The 14,720-nt window shown below is 37.0% G+C and overlaps 6 protein-coding genes across 6 annotated transcripts; 2 read left to right on the top strand and 4 right to left on the bottom strand.

Moving 5' to 3' along the window:
* Positions 1-1,418: 1,418 nt before the first annotated feature.
* On the bottom strand, positions 1,419-3,216 carry RHIMIDRAFT_217961 (cora-domain-containing protein). Its single transcript, XM_023607341.1, has 4 exons — positions 2,683-3,216; positions 2,446-2,625; positions 1,890-2,391; positions 1,419-1,842 (listed from the first exon to the last, which is right to left on the bottom strand). Exons 1-4 carry the CDS (start codon positions 3,196-3,198, stop codon positions 1,529-1,531), a joined length of 1,512 nt encoding a protein of 503 aa, XP_023463559.1. The 5' UTR covers positions 3,199-3,216; the 3' UTR covers positions 1,419-1,528.
* A 256-nt stretch (positions 3,217-3,472) lies between these two features.
* On the top strand, positions 3,473-5,897 carry RHIMIDRAFT_245574 (uncharacterized protein; the record flags this gene model as incomplete). The annotated part of the gene is made up of 8 exons (XM_023610217.1): positions 3,473-3,475; positions 3,532-3,669; positions 3,717-3,809; positions 3,856-4,032; positions 4,081-4,231; positions 4,287-4,666; positions 4,720-5,110; positions 5,158-5,897. The coding sequence occupies 8 exons, from the start codon at positions 3,473-3,475 to the stop codon at positions 5,895-5,897; spliced, it is 2,073 nt and encodes a 690-aa protein (XP_023463558.1).
* A 21-nt stretch (positions 5,898-5,918) lies between these two features.
* On the bottom strand, positions 5,919-8,015 carry RHIMIDRAFT_245573 (uncharacterized protein; the record flags this gene model as incomplete). Its single annotated transcript, XM_023610216.1, has 1 exon — positions 5,919-8,015. One exon carries the CDS (start codon positions 8,013-8,015, stop codon positions 5,919-5,921), a length of 2,097 nt encoding a protein of 698 aa, XP_023463557.1.
* Positions 8,016-8,990: 975 nt separating this feature from the next.
* On the top strand, positions 8,991-10,156 carry RHIMIDRAFT_206117 (PCI-domain-containing protein; the record flags this gene model as incomplete). The annotated part of the gene is made up of 3 exons (XM_023606877.1): positions 8,991-9,181; positions 9,230-9,448; positions 9,505-10,156. 3 exons carry the CDS (start codon positions 8,991-8,993, stop codon positions 10,154-10,156), a joined length of 1,062 nt encoding a protein of 353 aa, XP_023463556.1.
* Positions 10,157-10,237: 81 nt separating this feature from the next.
* RHIMIDRAFT_239966 (uncharacterized protein) lies at positions 10,238-11,325 on the bottom strand (the record flags this gene model as incomplete). The annotated part of the gene is made up of 6 exons (XM_023609280.1): positions 10,238-10,411; positions 10,459-10,670; positions 10,721-10,838; positions 10,891-11,087; positions 11,143-11,214; positions 11,265-11,325. The coding sequence occupies 6 exons, from the start codon at positions 11,323-11,325 to the stop codon at positions 10,238-10,240; spliced, it is 834 nt and encodes a 277-aa protein (XP_023463555.1).
* A 101-nt stretch (positions 11,326-11,426) lies between these two features.
* On the bottom strand, positions 11,427-13,306 carry RHIMIDRAFT_260966 (uncharacterized protein). Its single transcript, XM_023611493.1, has 2 exons — positions 13,176-13,306; positions 11,427-13,121 (listed from the first exon to the last, which is right to left on the bottom strand). The coding sequence occupies exons 1-2, from the start codon at positions 13,286-13,288 to the stop codon at positions 11,612-11,614; spliced, it is 1,623 nt and encodes a 540-aa protein (XP_023463554.1). The 5' UTR covers positions 13,289-13,306; the 3' UTR covers positions 11,427-11,611.
* Positions 13,307-14,720: the final 1,414 nt, after the last annotated feature.

The following is a 14,720-nucleotide window of genomic DNA, read 5'->3' as shown; positions in this document are numbered from 1 at the left end:
CCACAAGATTCACACTTGAGGATAGTTTGTACTCTTCGCTTTAATCCAGCAATAGAAATATTATTCAATTATTTGGGTTTACGCTTGTTAAATAATCCGTCAACATAAACAAGCTCGGTTTCCCTGTTAGGTTCCTTGCATTTTCGTTTGATTTCTTCAGTGATACGTCTTGTATCTTGGAATGAAAAGCTCCTTCTGCTTTAGACACATTGCACACCTTATTGTCGTCCATCTTTATTGAAAAACTGACAATCAAAGTAGCTATCTTTATAAAGTGATAGATAAGGATACTGAAATAGCACAAAATGGCCGCGGATCAACATCTAAACGCCAGGAACAGTGATTGAAGAAGTAACAGTAACGAGAGAAAGGGAGGAATACAAACTCTAATGCCACCCATATGCTCCATAAGGAAATAGCAGTACATAATACACATATATGCAGCATGCGTTTGGTCGATGAGTTGAAGATGATGCACAAAATAATGTCCTTGACGAATATTATCATTTATATTGTTGCTTCTCAAGGTAAGGACGATATCACGGAAGCTTCTATCGCTATACTCAATAGGAATAGTCACGGTAACTTCTTCCATTGTTGACAAATGTGAGTACGTCTACCGCCTTTTTCAAATAGCCTCATTCTCATAAAAAGATTGACGATAATGTACGATGAGCCGCTTTCGGTAGAGTCATCGTTGCTAGATCTATCCTCGCTGCTAGTGCTGGAGCTCTCATAGTTGCTCAATGCCTCATACGTATGATGGTAAATACGTACAATGGGCAAGCAGGACTGAAAGGCTCCTTATAATCTCGTGGTACAAACTTTCAATCCATTCTGATCGTCTCTGAGTAGCATATGAAGGACATAAATGTGCAATTGAGTATATGAAGATGTGTTCTCTCAACTGGAAGTAGAGGTCCTTAATAACGGCAAAGGGTACCGTGAATCTGAAATGCGTCTAGTCCATCTCTGCTGTTGGGGCTGCTGGTGCGTTCCTCATGGGACGCAATATCACAGCACAAGGAAGTAAACGCAAAGGTAGCGTTGTATTGGCGAAGACTGTTCTTGAATTACTTTCCTTAGATACGATGGCGCGAATCTGTTGGTAATGCTGCAACGCAGGAGGAACATGTGGTTGTTCTAGAAATATTATTTTCCATTGTTCTAATGAGCGACAATGTTAGCAGACACATTCGAATCAAAAGAAAGATCACAAACCAAATTCTTTTAAAAGGTTAAAAAGCAATAAGAGAAAAAGAGAGAAGCGTTCAATGCGATGAGAAAGGAAAGAAAGCTCATGTACTTTCAAGAATAAACACTTGTATGTACTCATCTGATCTGATAAAATGAAGATAAAAAAATAATCCGTGCTAGCTGGAAGTAGGTTGATTCTTACATCAACTTGATCCCATCCGCTCTCTTTCTTGCTCTTCTCTTCCTCCAGTTCAGTTATCGCTGGCCCTACTCAAGATACACTTTTGGTAAGATGCTAATGCTCTCTTTTATTTATTACGTCTAATATATATTACAACATCCCTACTCTTTTTCCAAATAGAATACAGCCAGCACAGTAAAGTGCCATTCCACCCAAGATCCAAAAGAAGTATATGAGATCCCCATAATCTTTACCAGGCACCTTTACATTCATTCCCCATAAACCACTTATGAGGGATAAAGGGACAAAGACAGTAGTCAGGAACGTCAATCTGTTCATCACATTATTGGTCAAATTATACGTTTGAGTCAATTCCAAATTTACTTGAGCCAAATAATTTGTATGAGCTCTATGAAGAATGCGATCATAATGAGTGATATTTTGAAGCATTGTGACAATATGATCTATAATAGTATAAGTCATGGCTTCTTTCTCTTTTAAAGCTCTTTACCTTGAATATCTCCCAAGTATAGCAATACATCATTAAAAGCCTTCTTTTCTTCAACTAGATTATTGATTGTACCCGGTAATGGTATAACTATAGCTGGTGGATTCGCAGAATCATCTGTTGCTTGCTTTTGTTGTGGTATATACTTTGTAGCATGTTGTTGTTCAAGTAATAAAAATTCTCGAGATTTATCCTCGTACCTTTTCATTAGGCTTTTGATAAAATCAAGCTTGGAAGTAAGCAATCTAGACAGTTGCGTTGATCGTTTTCTACATCGACTAATACGTCTCAACATATCTGCTTGTTCTGATTTCTTTAGCATCAAGGATAGTTCATCAATTGATACTGCTTCCATCTCTACTTGAAGGATAATCGGGGCAAAACTGTCAGTGACTGCGTCAACAAGTGCATAGTTTAGCCAATCTGGTGTGATCGACATGTATTCTCTCAGTTGATCTGATCTTTTTATCACTGTGTCATAATGGCCACTTTCTCTATAATGAAACTAATTGAACAGTGTTATCAGTTTAAATATCATGCCAGAGAATCAAATCCTTACAGTAAGCAAGCCCTCTTTAAATATAAGAGAATAAAAGTTATAAGGTATGATCTTCTCTGTTTCCGCATCTATATCAAACGCTCTGAAGCAAACCAGTGTATAGTTTGGAAAAAGTTCAACCTTTTCACGAGGCTCTTGTGCTTGAATATCTTCGGCTGTTAAAGGATGAATGTGGAACGTCTATAATTAAATATAAATTAATATACGCCCATATACATATCTTCTGCACACACACACCTTGCTAATGATAGTCATTTCTTCTGTTGTCGGACATAAAACATCCAGCCACCAACCTTTGGTGTTTACAACTAATCGTAAGGCATTTTGACCTTCTTCTGATAATAATTGATCTAAATTTGTCGATGTATGGGTATCCTTCTTGGAGGAATATATCTTAAATCTTGTTCCTGAGGGTGGAATATGAATATCTGTATATCTTGATGGTCCATAGAGCTGATTCTGTTTACTAAGAGTCCTCGATAGCTGTAAAGTTCCACTGGATAACTTTCTATTATGTTGTTGAACCATGCGATTGAATGCTTCTATATCAACATTATCATCTTTACTGGCCCTGTATTGAGGATATAAGACGTCTGATTCCACGTTTTCTTCTTCATCCTCATTAACAATAGATGACGCTTTACTCAAGAAACTTGGACAGGTGCTTTGTCTACGAACATCTATATGACTCGATAGATAATGTGGGTGTTCTTTCTTTGATGATCCTGTGGTTCTTCTTCTTAGGCTCGACATTGTACACACAGATTACATTGAAAAACAAAAAGAAATAAAAAAAATGAAATCAAAAAATTGGTATCACTGTGACTTTTATTAAGGGCAAAACGGAAAGAGTAAACATTTGTTTTTTTTGTACATTCATTATGCTTGATGAAGTAAAGCAATATGTATAAAAATGGAGCATACAATAACCATATCTTGTAGACGCCGACAAAGAGAAAAAGAGTTACGACAGACATATTAGAGTATTCTACTTCTTTGAATTCATTATCAACTTCGGATCTTGCAAATGGTTGGTTACAACAAATATTGACAGCATTGGACATTTATTAATTATATATAGGCAAGCTCATAAGCCAAGATATTGAAAAGTTAAAACATGAAAATTTCACACTTCGCACCAAGTTGGAAAACTTGAAAAGTGTACATGAACTGGACATTCAAAATAAGGGAGCCTTGATTAAGCAATTGACAGAAAAGAAAGCAGTATGTTGAAAAGAAAAAGAAAACAGTTTATAACCTTTTGAATTTAGGATGCAGAAGCAAGGGCTATGTATCATTTAAAGAAGAGTCAAGAAGCTAATGAATTGTTATTTACAGCAACAAAAGATCATGAAGAAGAGAGAGTAAATAGATAAACAAAAAGAATGACCTCAGCTAATCATTTAATAGAACAAGCTGAAAGACGAAATTGATCTGCTGAAAGCAAAACTATCGGAACTAACAGCATCAAAGCGAGCAATAGAACGTGAAAATGAACGACTAGTGGCAGAAAAAGAGCTTGACAAAAGCCAGAGTGATAACACGATCAATAGTCTCACGTCAAGTGTCAATTCATTAAAGAATATGGTATTTATATATAAATATATTGGTTGTTGCTTACTAACTTGTATATAGCTTAAAGAAAGATCAGATACAATACAACAAATGTCTGAAAAGATGACGACACTCACATCCACTATCAGTGAACTGAATCAAAAGGTAGAAGATGCGTCTAAATATCCTGGCGATCCTAAAGAATATAAAAAGCTGGAAGAACAGTATTTGCGTAAGTTATTTGCCTTTTTTGTCAGTCAGCATCCAACTAATAACTTGGCCAACAGGCGTCTGTGAGCAAAATCAGGAACTTGTATCTGAAACCAAAAAGATGACAAATAAATTGTCATACTATGAAGACATTGTGAACGAACTGGCCAAATTCAAAGACGATAACATGACAATAAAGGAAAGCCTCGAAGAAATAAGCAAGATACGCAAAGAAAATGCGCGCTTGACTCTTGAAATAGCCAAGCACAAAGCAGAGAGAGAAGAATGGACTTGTTACTTGGATACTCATCCCGAATTGGGAAAACGACCACCACAAAGTGTTATCAGAGAGCTAATGCAAAAGGTTTTAGAAGATAAATACTTGCGACAAGAAAACGAAGCACTTCAGCAGAGGATTAGTGATACAGTCAAGCTCACTTTTGAATTGGAAAATCATGTATGATATTTAAACAAAAAGAAAAGGATAATATCTAATGATATTTGTATTAGATTGATGAATTAAAAAAGAAAGTATTAGAGTACAAAACACAGTATCAGCTCGTACTCGTTGCAAAGGACACTATAGCCAGAGACAAAGAAACCCTTCATTTACATATCAAGTTATTACAAGATCAATTGAAGATGTATGATCAAGAAGAAAAGACATACATGACCGCCACCTATGATGAAAAGAAGTCTGCAAGAATTGAAGAATTAGAAGTGTTATTAAAACAGATGCAGGAAAGAATTGAGGAACAAAGCTTGGAACTTGCCAATACAAAGTTAAATACTTCTCCAAACATCGAAGTTCCAAAGGGCCCTTCAGATGAAGTAAGCTCTGGTGCGTCCATTAAAGAGATGTTGGCCAATATAGTGGAAAATAGTAAAACCCACTTTGAAAGTAAGATTCCTCTCTTGTTGTAAATAGGCAATCTCACCATAAAATAGGTATTTCGAAACTTATCGTGGAAAATGATATACTCATAAAGAAAGTACAAGGTGCAGATAAAAGATGTGAAATACTAGGTGAAGCCATGAGTCAACAGCAGAATATGGGAGCGAAAGATAAGCCAGATACCCCTTCAGGCCAGCGTATTCTCCAACTCACCGACAATCCAGATAATATAATCCGAGCTGTTCGAAGTGATATCTTGAAACGATTACAGGAAGAAAATCGTTTGTTCATGGAAGAAAAGTTAAATGCTACTACAGACAGCACTGATTATATTCCTGTGCCCAAAACTAGTATTCTTAACTTTCGAAAGGAGATTGAGAGCAAGGATAAGCGCATAAGTAGACTGTTGACTGTCTGGGAGAATAAATTGCGCTCATTGCACGAGACAATACAGGGTTTATTGGGTTATAAGGTCACACTTCGAAACGATGGCATAGCAAGTCTAGAAAGCAGTTTTGTGGATAAAGAGCATCTCATGTTCCTTGTGAATATTAATCCTGATACGGATGAAGCAAGGATAAGAATCACTGGCTCTGATAAGGACTATTATATGGATACGCTACTTCAAGATGCGTATCATACGTATATCGAGCAAGGCAAGAGTATACCAGCGTTTTTAAATGCTGCTAATCAAGAACTGTACGTTCAATATAAACAAAAACAAGAAGAAAACGATTCAGATCAACGAACCGTAATGGAAGATGATGAAATGTATTATGAGGATATGGAATAAATAAAAGATCTATTTATTACTTTACCAACCACCTGGGGCTGTAGAGTTATGAAAGATATATCTATTCCCTTCTCCATTTCCATTATACTGTTCTCTTTTCAGCTCTAGTTGTAAGAAATGCCCATCCTTTATCATACAACAACCACGGCACTGGTTCACATCGATCATGATGACGCCAGGTAACTTTTTTTCTCTTCCTAAAAAGATGGTACTAGTCTGTCCCTTTGAAATCTTTCGATTGATGAGTTTCTGATTTGCGATGCTAAAGGATTCAAAGTGGAACTGTGCTGGCATCTGTGCGGTTCCTTCTTGATTTTGTGGCGGCAATATCCTCCAGCACCAAAAGGTACCGAGCTTTTCATACTCTTGAGCCTTTTTGAGTTCTTTCTTGCTATTAGATCTCGTTAGAGCTTGTGCTGGAGTTGTAAATCCTCCTGGATGAACAAAAGGCATGGGATCATCTCCTGAAAATGGTCTGAAGGATGGCTCCTTACGTCCTGTGCCATTGCCAAAGAGACCACTAATGAACGACAAGCCTCTCCGAAGCATTGGTTCGGGGACGACAGGAGGCTGCATACTTCTTGGTTCTGGTGCAGGTGGTACGATCGTAGATTCTGGTTTGGCTTGAAGTACCTCTTCTTCATTCTTTACTTCTTGGTTTGGTTGACTTGATGGCGGTGACGGACCTTGGCCTAAACCAGGATCGCCCGTGACCGGGAACGGAAACTCTGCAGCACCGGGCCAGGTATCATGTCCTGGTGATAAAAAATTCCATAGTGGAGGAGGAGGGCCTTGCATGACAGGATTAAACATTGGTAAGCCCATCATGGGCATAGGAGGGTGATGTGCAAAGTTACCGTTCGAAGGAGAGCCTGGAAAGCCTGGGCCCAAAGGTGGCCAAGGCATTGGGCGTGGCATCCTACTGTGTTGGTCACCAGGTGTCATTGGACTAGGATTTCTTTCTTGTGGAGGCGGATGTGTATCGTAAAAGTCTCCAGGTTTGGGCGCCATGGCAGCAGCAGCGGCGGCGGCAGCGGCGGCGGCGTTATACATTGGGTTGTTTTGATCCATTGCCGGATGTGGCATAGGTTGAGGAAAGATCATGGAAGGATGAGGTGGTAATGGTGGAGGAGGTGGTAGTGGCATGTTTTGATTATTTGAAGGAAATCCTTGAAATGACAGACTTCTACCCATCTTTGGCCTTGGCGGTGGTGCCATAGTATCGCTCCCGCGACGTGAAAGACTGGGACGTCTTCTGCTGGGAACATTTGGGATATCATCCTCTTCTTCATCAGATGACTCTAGAGGACTAGTTGGAACACTGTGAACAGACTGATGCAGGTATCCAGGCGAATTGTATGGACGTAATCCAGGAGAATGTATGAAGCGATTTGGAGGAGGAAGAGGTGGCATTGATGATACAGAATTTGCTCTTCTGCGTCCGTAAGGGCCCCTTGATGATGTGCTTGCGGTACTATTTTGCCTTGATAGGCTAGGTCGTCTTTGTTGCTGTTGTTGTTGTTCGTCTTCATCCGAGCTATCCTCGTCATGAGGTAAAAGCAGTTCTTGTTGCAATCGAACAGGTCTCTGTTGATTGGGCCAATTTCGACTGCGTAACCTTGCTGATGCTGGCCTATGCAGAAAGGGTAAATCCAGATACCGCAAGTGTTGTGATCTTCTACTGCGTGGGATATCATCCATCATGGGATACCATGAATGAGGATGTCTTTCTCTGCTTGGTGGAGGAGGGGGTGGTGGTACAAGATGATGGGGATATTGATAATCTTCGTCAGCCATGAATCGAGATGATCGATGAGGTATAAAGTATTCAGGGCCATGTGGTCCATTGTGAGGGTCAAGGTCTTCCAGGCGAATATCGCGCATGGTTCTTTGTAGCTCTTCATCATCTTCATCGCCGTCATCGTCTTCACTTGAAGAATACTGCTCATAAATAGGATATCGTCTTATCGGTCGAAAGGGTTTATTTACAGGACGATTTTTCGCAAAAGTTGCTCTTTTTTGTTGAGCAGGAGAAGGACTTTGATTATATGGTTCGTCATCAGAATAATAATCCTCTACTCTCGTCCTTCTAGTGAATCTGCTATTTTGGGCAGACATTTAGAAAAGAATAAAGAATAAAAAGAATAAATAAAAAAGTAGATTGTTATTGTTTTTACACAAGTTTCGTTTGCATAAGCGGTAGTAATTACCATAATTAGATAAGCCATTCAAAAAGATAGTGCGTTCTGTGTATTACTTAATCGTTATTTTATTTTTTGTTTTCGCAATGAAGTTAGAATGAAGTAAGCCCCTCTCTTTTGCTTATAATTGTATATATGAGTTCACCGGTAGAATGTTGTCATGTCTCTTTTGTAAGGCATATCAACATGGAACTACTTTATCAGAGCATAGTGAAGAGTTATTCTTAATATGTACATCAAGGAACACATAAAGACACATACCCAAAGAAAGAAAAGGAGAGGAACATGAAAAGGGTATGTTTGGATACAGGAAACGGCTCATCTGTTAAAGTTGATCAGGACAAAAGGCTTGAGCCATTCAAATAGAAACACCGACAAAAAGTGCCTATAAGCCACTTTTTGCCAGGTTTTTTTTTCCTCTTCGCCGCTATCAGCTCTGTTTCTTTTTTTGTTATAGAATAAGACACCATGTCTACTGCTAGTAATATCTTTGTACAGGGCAGTGTTGAAGCACAGGTATATAATTTGAAGACATGCTTCCTCCTCTACTTGAGGCCTTTTTATATTTCCAATATACAGCATTCAACCATATGTATGTGTGTGCACCTTAGTTCAACAACATCAGCATTAAATAGAAAGCTTAAAGAGAATGGACACACATGCGGGGAAAAAAAAGAGAGAGAGGAAGCAGGTCAATGTGTTTGACATTTGGATTACTAATTAATTTGTCTTTAGATTACCGATTTAGCTCTTTATATTTCCAAATTAAAGGGTGAAGAAGGGGAGAATGAAGCACCTTATGTTCAACATATCAAGGCTATTTTAGCCTCTGACAAAAAGGATACTGTATTCACCGAGATTGCTAAAGAAGCTTCTATATTTTTAACTGAAAATGACAGAGGTGAGATATTTGATATTTATCGAACAAGTACTCATTACTGTGACAGATGTCGAAGGTGCCTTCAACTTACTCTTAGTCATCATCTTGGGTTCAGCTCAAGGACAATTGTCTACAGCAGTTCAAACATTAGTTGATACTTTAACAAAGACAGAGAGCAACAAGACTGGCTTAAAGCAAAAAATGTAAGAAAGACAACATAGTGGAATATAGAGAATGCTTATCGTTATTAGCTTACTCAACTTATACAATGCTCTTCCTGGCAACTCACCTCTTCGTTACCATGCCTTCGTTGGCCTTGTCGAAGTAACTGCCCAGGCTGACGAATTAGACTCACTTTATGATCAATTAGAATATATTGATGCTTGGTCTACCAAGTGGGGCCTTGATCAATCCACTCAGCGTGAATTGTATAGTTATCTTTTTGAAGTCTTGACAAAAGCTGGTGAAGAGTAAATACGCAATATATTTAAAAAAGAAAAGAGAATGTCTAATACATTATTTATAGCAAATTAGCCTTCAACTTTTTGTTAAAGAAACTCACAACCTTTGCCGAAAACGACAAGGAATCTACTGTTTTAGCCAAAGATATCGTTTTGCGTGCTGTTTCCATGGAAAATTACTATGCCTTTGAAGATCTTCTTCAGTACAAAGCTATCCAGAATTTGAAGGGCACAGAAGAATATGAGCTTCTTGATGTCTTTTTAAATGGCACACTTGCTTCTTATCAAAGCTTTGCATCCAGTCACAGCAATTTGATTCAACACTCTGAAAACAACATTCACAAGATGCGTTTACTATCTCTTGCCTCTCTTGGATCAGAAAACCTTTCACGCGAATTGAAATACGCTGATATTGCCAATAGTCTTCAAATCCCTGAAGAAGAAGTCGAAATGTGGGTGATTGATGTTATTCGAGCAGGATTAGTTGAAGCCAAGCTGGATCAATTGAACAAGACAGTGATTGTTCACAGAAGTATCTATCGAGTCTTTGGACCAGAGCAATGGAAGAAATTGAGCACAACTTTAAGTACTTGGAAAGAAAACTTGAATGAAATCCTGACTGTCGTCGGTAATGCTAAATTGATTGCTGGTGGAGCGTTACAAGGAGGAGCAGCTTCTGCTATCATTGTAGAAGGTGATGCCAAGGTTACCAATTAAACAAAAAGTTTATTAATTAAAAAAGGAAAAGAAGCGTCTTGATGTGTGTATGTTTGTATTTACAAAAAAGAAAGAATTGTTTTATACATGGGAATCCTTCCTTTTCTTCATTTTCTTTGTCAGTGGTTGAGTCAATTGACTTTGTTTACGTCTTTGTCTCATTAATCTTGCAGAACAATCTGGACAGTACCATGCTCCCTTGGGTGGTTCCTCTAGACCGACACATTCCATATGGAACCATTCATAAGGACAATTCTAGATACATGTTAAAACATATATGCATTTATATAACAATAACTTACTGCTCCGTCACAGGCTACCATATCACCATAAGACACTTGTTGGCAAAAGCAATATGGCCTGTCATCATTATCTGCATCACCATTATCTCTTCTCATTCTCTTTTGATTTATTGGTAATCTATATTCTGTCTCTTCCTCTGACTCATTCTCCTCATCGACGTCATCCTCTAGTTGATTATCTGAATCCATATCTAAATCCATTACCATGGAATCTATAAATAATATGAATAAAAATATAGTCTATGTATAATCACAACAATACCTTGTCTTCCGTGTGGTATTGTGTAACTGTGTATGGGTTGAGATAGTGGCATTGCATCTGGATGATCACGATCATGTTTTTCAAGATCCTGTTTTAGTTTATTTAAATGGCGATCTACCTGTTTGTGGATGAGTTGATTGATATACAAGGAGTGTAAATAAGATAATTACAAGTTTAAGGGCTTCCTCAGCCAAAGAGACTCTTTCATTTGCTAAATCTTCAAGTTTATTGTAATCATTTCTCACACGTTGAATCAGTTCAGGTTGTTCTTTTAGTATTTTCTCTCTCTTTTCAATCTCTTGAGTGAACCATTGTTTATGGATCTTGGCTAAATCATGCTGGGCACTCTTTATCCGCTTCTCAGGTGCTTCAATAAGAGAGATTATTAGTCTTTTTATTAGTCGCTATCAATTTGATAAAACCTCTTGCTTGATCGTATCTATTTCTTATTTCTGCCCAGTGATATTGTATTTCACTCGGGAGGTTTTCCATACCTAACACAAAATTGTTATTAGTCATTCTTTTAATGCTTATACTATTTTACTTGAAATAAACTCTTGCAAGTATCGACCAGAGTCTTCATGAATGTCAATTGGTTCGTCCATAAAATATATTTTTACTTGTTAAAGTGCGTTAAAGTGAACTTGAGTTTTATCAACACTTTTAAAGATAGTCACTCTTGACTTTTTTTATTATCTTTTTTATGGGCAAGTTTTTGAAGGCTACATAGATTGACGTTTTAAAATAAGAGTTCTTTAAAAAGGACAAACATAGACCAGATGGATAACGTATGTCATTGATTGGCAGTTGCAGCAGATGATTTTTATAGTATGTATGTTCATGTCTGTACACCCATAACCAAAAAAGTCATGATGTACATTCATCAACTAATTATTGATGCTTTATTTTTAATAAACCAAATCTTTTGGTAATAACAACATCTTTCAAGCCCAAGACATTAATGTCTACACTTGAACCAATGTCTATCGTCTTTAAGAACTGGCCTGATTCAATATCCATTATGATTAATTGACCCGTATTAGTTAACAGATATAAAGATGTCTGTAATATGTTGTATGCTGTATATTCTACTTTTCTATCCAATCTATGTACACATAATACACTTGCATTGCTGTCGTATGGCAATATATTGTCTAGCACAATTCGTCTTAATCCTTCTGTATGCTTATGATTCCACCAACTGTAGAGATAGGGCATATCCTGTTGCTCATCCACTTGCTCATATTGATCACGTCTAAATGGATCCCAATCTACTTTTAATAGATGTGATATATCCAATAGCCTGATCTCAAATGAATTATCTTGCTGAATATCACCCACAGCTACCAGCCGTAGACCATACATTGATAAATCTTGACAATGGTCAGCTTGAGGCAGAACAACCCAAGTGGACTCGAACCCCCAAGGTTGAGCATGATTAGCCCAGGGCACTGATCCTACTTTGACACCAAATCGCCAATCGTATATATTGAGTTCATTCGAATCAAAGTGTCCGGTACAGACGAGATGATTGAGTTGTGAATAATGTCGAAAATGAATCATACAGCTCACTCGTACTCCTAAGCGCACCGTGTATAGTAATACTGCTGTATTTGTTTGAGTTGTCATTGTCATTGATGATGAAAACAAGGGATCTTGAATGGGTTCATCCAAGTTGAACTGTATAATATGTCCATAGCCAACATTGAGACGCAAGCTAGGACCAAATGCAAGCATATATATATTGTCTGAGTGATGTGGTTTATTTAAAACATCTAACCACTTGTCCACTTGAATATTGGTATCAGACGCTGAAAAAAAGAATATGTCTCTTCCCATGAATTGATATTCGTCAAGATTATCTACGTTTGCTAGACATTCGATATGACCATTATCATGGAGTGTATAAATGATGACAGATTGCCATATATTCAATCTATCGATATCATCGTCATCTTCTTCAAATACAGCTGATCTACTAATTACCACACAAAATAATCTCACGCTCTGTTGCTTGTAGCGTATAGTCTGCATGCCCATGAGTTGATAGGATAATAAATTGTGATGTTGATGATGATGCTGTATCTTGTACTCTCTTATTAGTTCATAAGAAGGATAATTAAAAAATAGTATTTTATATTCATCTACTGTATGTATTGATAATCCAATAATACCTTCATGAGTCATTGGGTTTACGTCGAAAACGAAAGGCTCTTGTAATTGATGACCTTTAAAGGACATTGGTTCTATATTGATATCTCTGCTCTGTTTACTTAGTTGAATCAAATATTTCTTCCAATCAATCAATGGTTGTTTATTATATCCAAACCCAATATTGTATGACCAGTTTGGATACATTTCTTTAAACAAGTAATACCACAGATACAAGTTATTGGCTATCCTATCAATGATGTATGACATCTTTTTTTCTCTTTCTTGTTGCTGTTATTCTTACCTTTGAAACTTTTTACAGACTTTCTCAAGTATCAACAAATCTTTTACGTTTTCTATAGAATATTGAAATATGATAATCACCAACTCTTCTGGAAGAGTCTCCATTGCACCCATTTGTAAAAGAAAATAAAAGAAAAAAGTGTTGCAAGTTACCACTGCGGGGTTTCTCAATGCTTTTGTAGCGCGGCGTATTAAATTCTGCTTGAATGCCGTTCCTGGTCCTTGGTTGGCTCCATTCCGAGCTTCCGAATCAACCAGCCGAACCTCATAGTCGCACACACGTACAACTAGTGTTTTCTCCCTGCATAAAAAAAAGCCTACAAGCATATCAGAAGTATTCTTATATAGAATGAAAAGGCAATTGAATGGAAATGTAGAATAACAAATGACAAAGTTTATTTTAAAAAAGGAAAAGTAGCAAAACACAGTGCGACTTCTAAAGAATACGTTTCAACAGATACAAATAAACCTTTTTATTTATTTATTGGACTGCTTGCTTCTTTAAAAAATCAATAGTATATTCAACTATAAAACTTGCCTCAGCCATTGCTCCTATACCTAAGAGATCATAAGTATTTACTGCTAATTGATATATTTCTCATCAAACCTGTATCGCCACATGCTAGTTTTTTACTAATAGGCTGTACAATTTGAAACTTCAAGACCGTCGTAAGTACATCCAAATGTCTTGCAGTAAAAGGATGAGTCCACATGCTTGTGTTCATTGCAGGGCATGCAATTACTGGCTTCATAACGTTCCAAGCTCGTAGTATGCATGTCTATCCGAATACTTGGTATTTTAGTTTCCAATGTTTTGTTTTCTATTCTTTACCAGTAAATTATCACATAAACCATTGGCTATTTTTCCCATTGTATTAGCATCTAGGGGAGCAATGACCATAATGTCTGCCCAATCTCTCAGCTAGAAATAAACACCATGAGATTATTTGTGAATATTATTTTTTATACGCCCCTACTTGAATATGCAAAATTGGATCCGAGATTTTTTTCCAACTCTTTGTGTATAATGTTAATTGAAAACACCCAAGCTTTTTATCTCAACTTACTCCCCATTCATCTTTATCAGTATAGACTTCACAGTCAATTTCTACGTCTTTTACAAAAAAAGAGGCAGCTTCAGTGAATACTACTTTGACATTCACATGAGGATACTTTAAGATTATGCTTAGTTTAATGTCATTCACAACTGAAATACTTTACTTGTTTCAATAAGTTAACAATTAAGGGTACTTTTATTGTGGCAACACTGCCAGTGGCTCCAATCAGAATGTTTGTCATTAAGAGAAAATAAATTATTAATAACAGACAGCAATAATACACACTTTTTTCCGAAATTATTTGCACACTGATAAAAAAAAAAAAATGGCAATTTCAGACTAAAATAATAATAAAAGAGACAGCAAATAATGGTAAAAGAGAGCCCATCAAAAGCAAAAGAATGAATAAAAAAATGATTAGTAGATCAGTTATTTACATTGATATTAAATACTTACATTATAAAGAAGAGAATTTATAAGAGACAAAA

The sequence above is a fragment of the Rhizopus microsporus genome (assembly GCF_002708625.1).
Source record: "Rhizopus microsporus ATCC 52813 unplaced genomic scaffold scaffold_15, whole genome shotgun sequence".
Taxonomy (NCBI): Eukaryota; Fungi; Mucoromycota; class Mucoromycetes; order Mucorales; family Rhizopodaceae; genus Rhizopus; species Rhizopus microsporus.
This window is presented reverse-complemented; position numbering and strand designations above follow the sequence as displayed.

Excerpts from the sequence above, each read along its gene's own strand:
- RHIMIDRAFT_217961 (XM_023607341.1), bottom strand. The coding sequence starts at position 3,198 with ATGTCGAGCCTAAGAAGAAGAACCACAGGATCATCAAAGAAAGAACAC. Across the intron at positions 2,626-2,682 it reads AAATGACTATCATTAGCAAG|ACGTTCCACATTCATCCTTT; the intron begins GTGTGTGTGTGC and ends ATTTAATTATAG. Across the intron at positions 1,843-1,889 it reads ATACTTGGGAGATATTCAAG|ATCATATTGTCACAATGCTT; the intron begins GTAAAGAGCTTT and ends ATACTATTATAG.
- RHIMIDRAFT_260966 (XM_023611493.1), bottom strand. The coding sequence starts at position 13,288 with ATGGGTGCAATGGAGACTCTTCCAGAAGAGTTGGTGATTATCATATTT. Across the intron at positions 13,122-13,175 it reads GTCTGTAAAAAGTTTCAAAG|GATAGCCAATAACTTGTATC; the intron begins GTAAGAATAACA and ends CATCATTGATAG.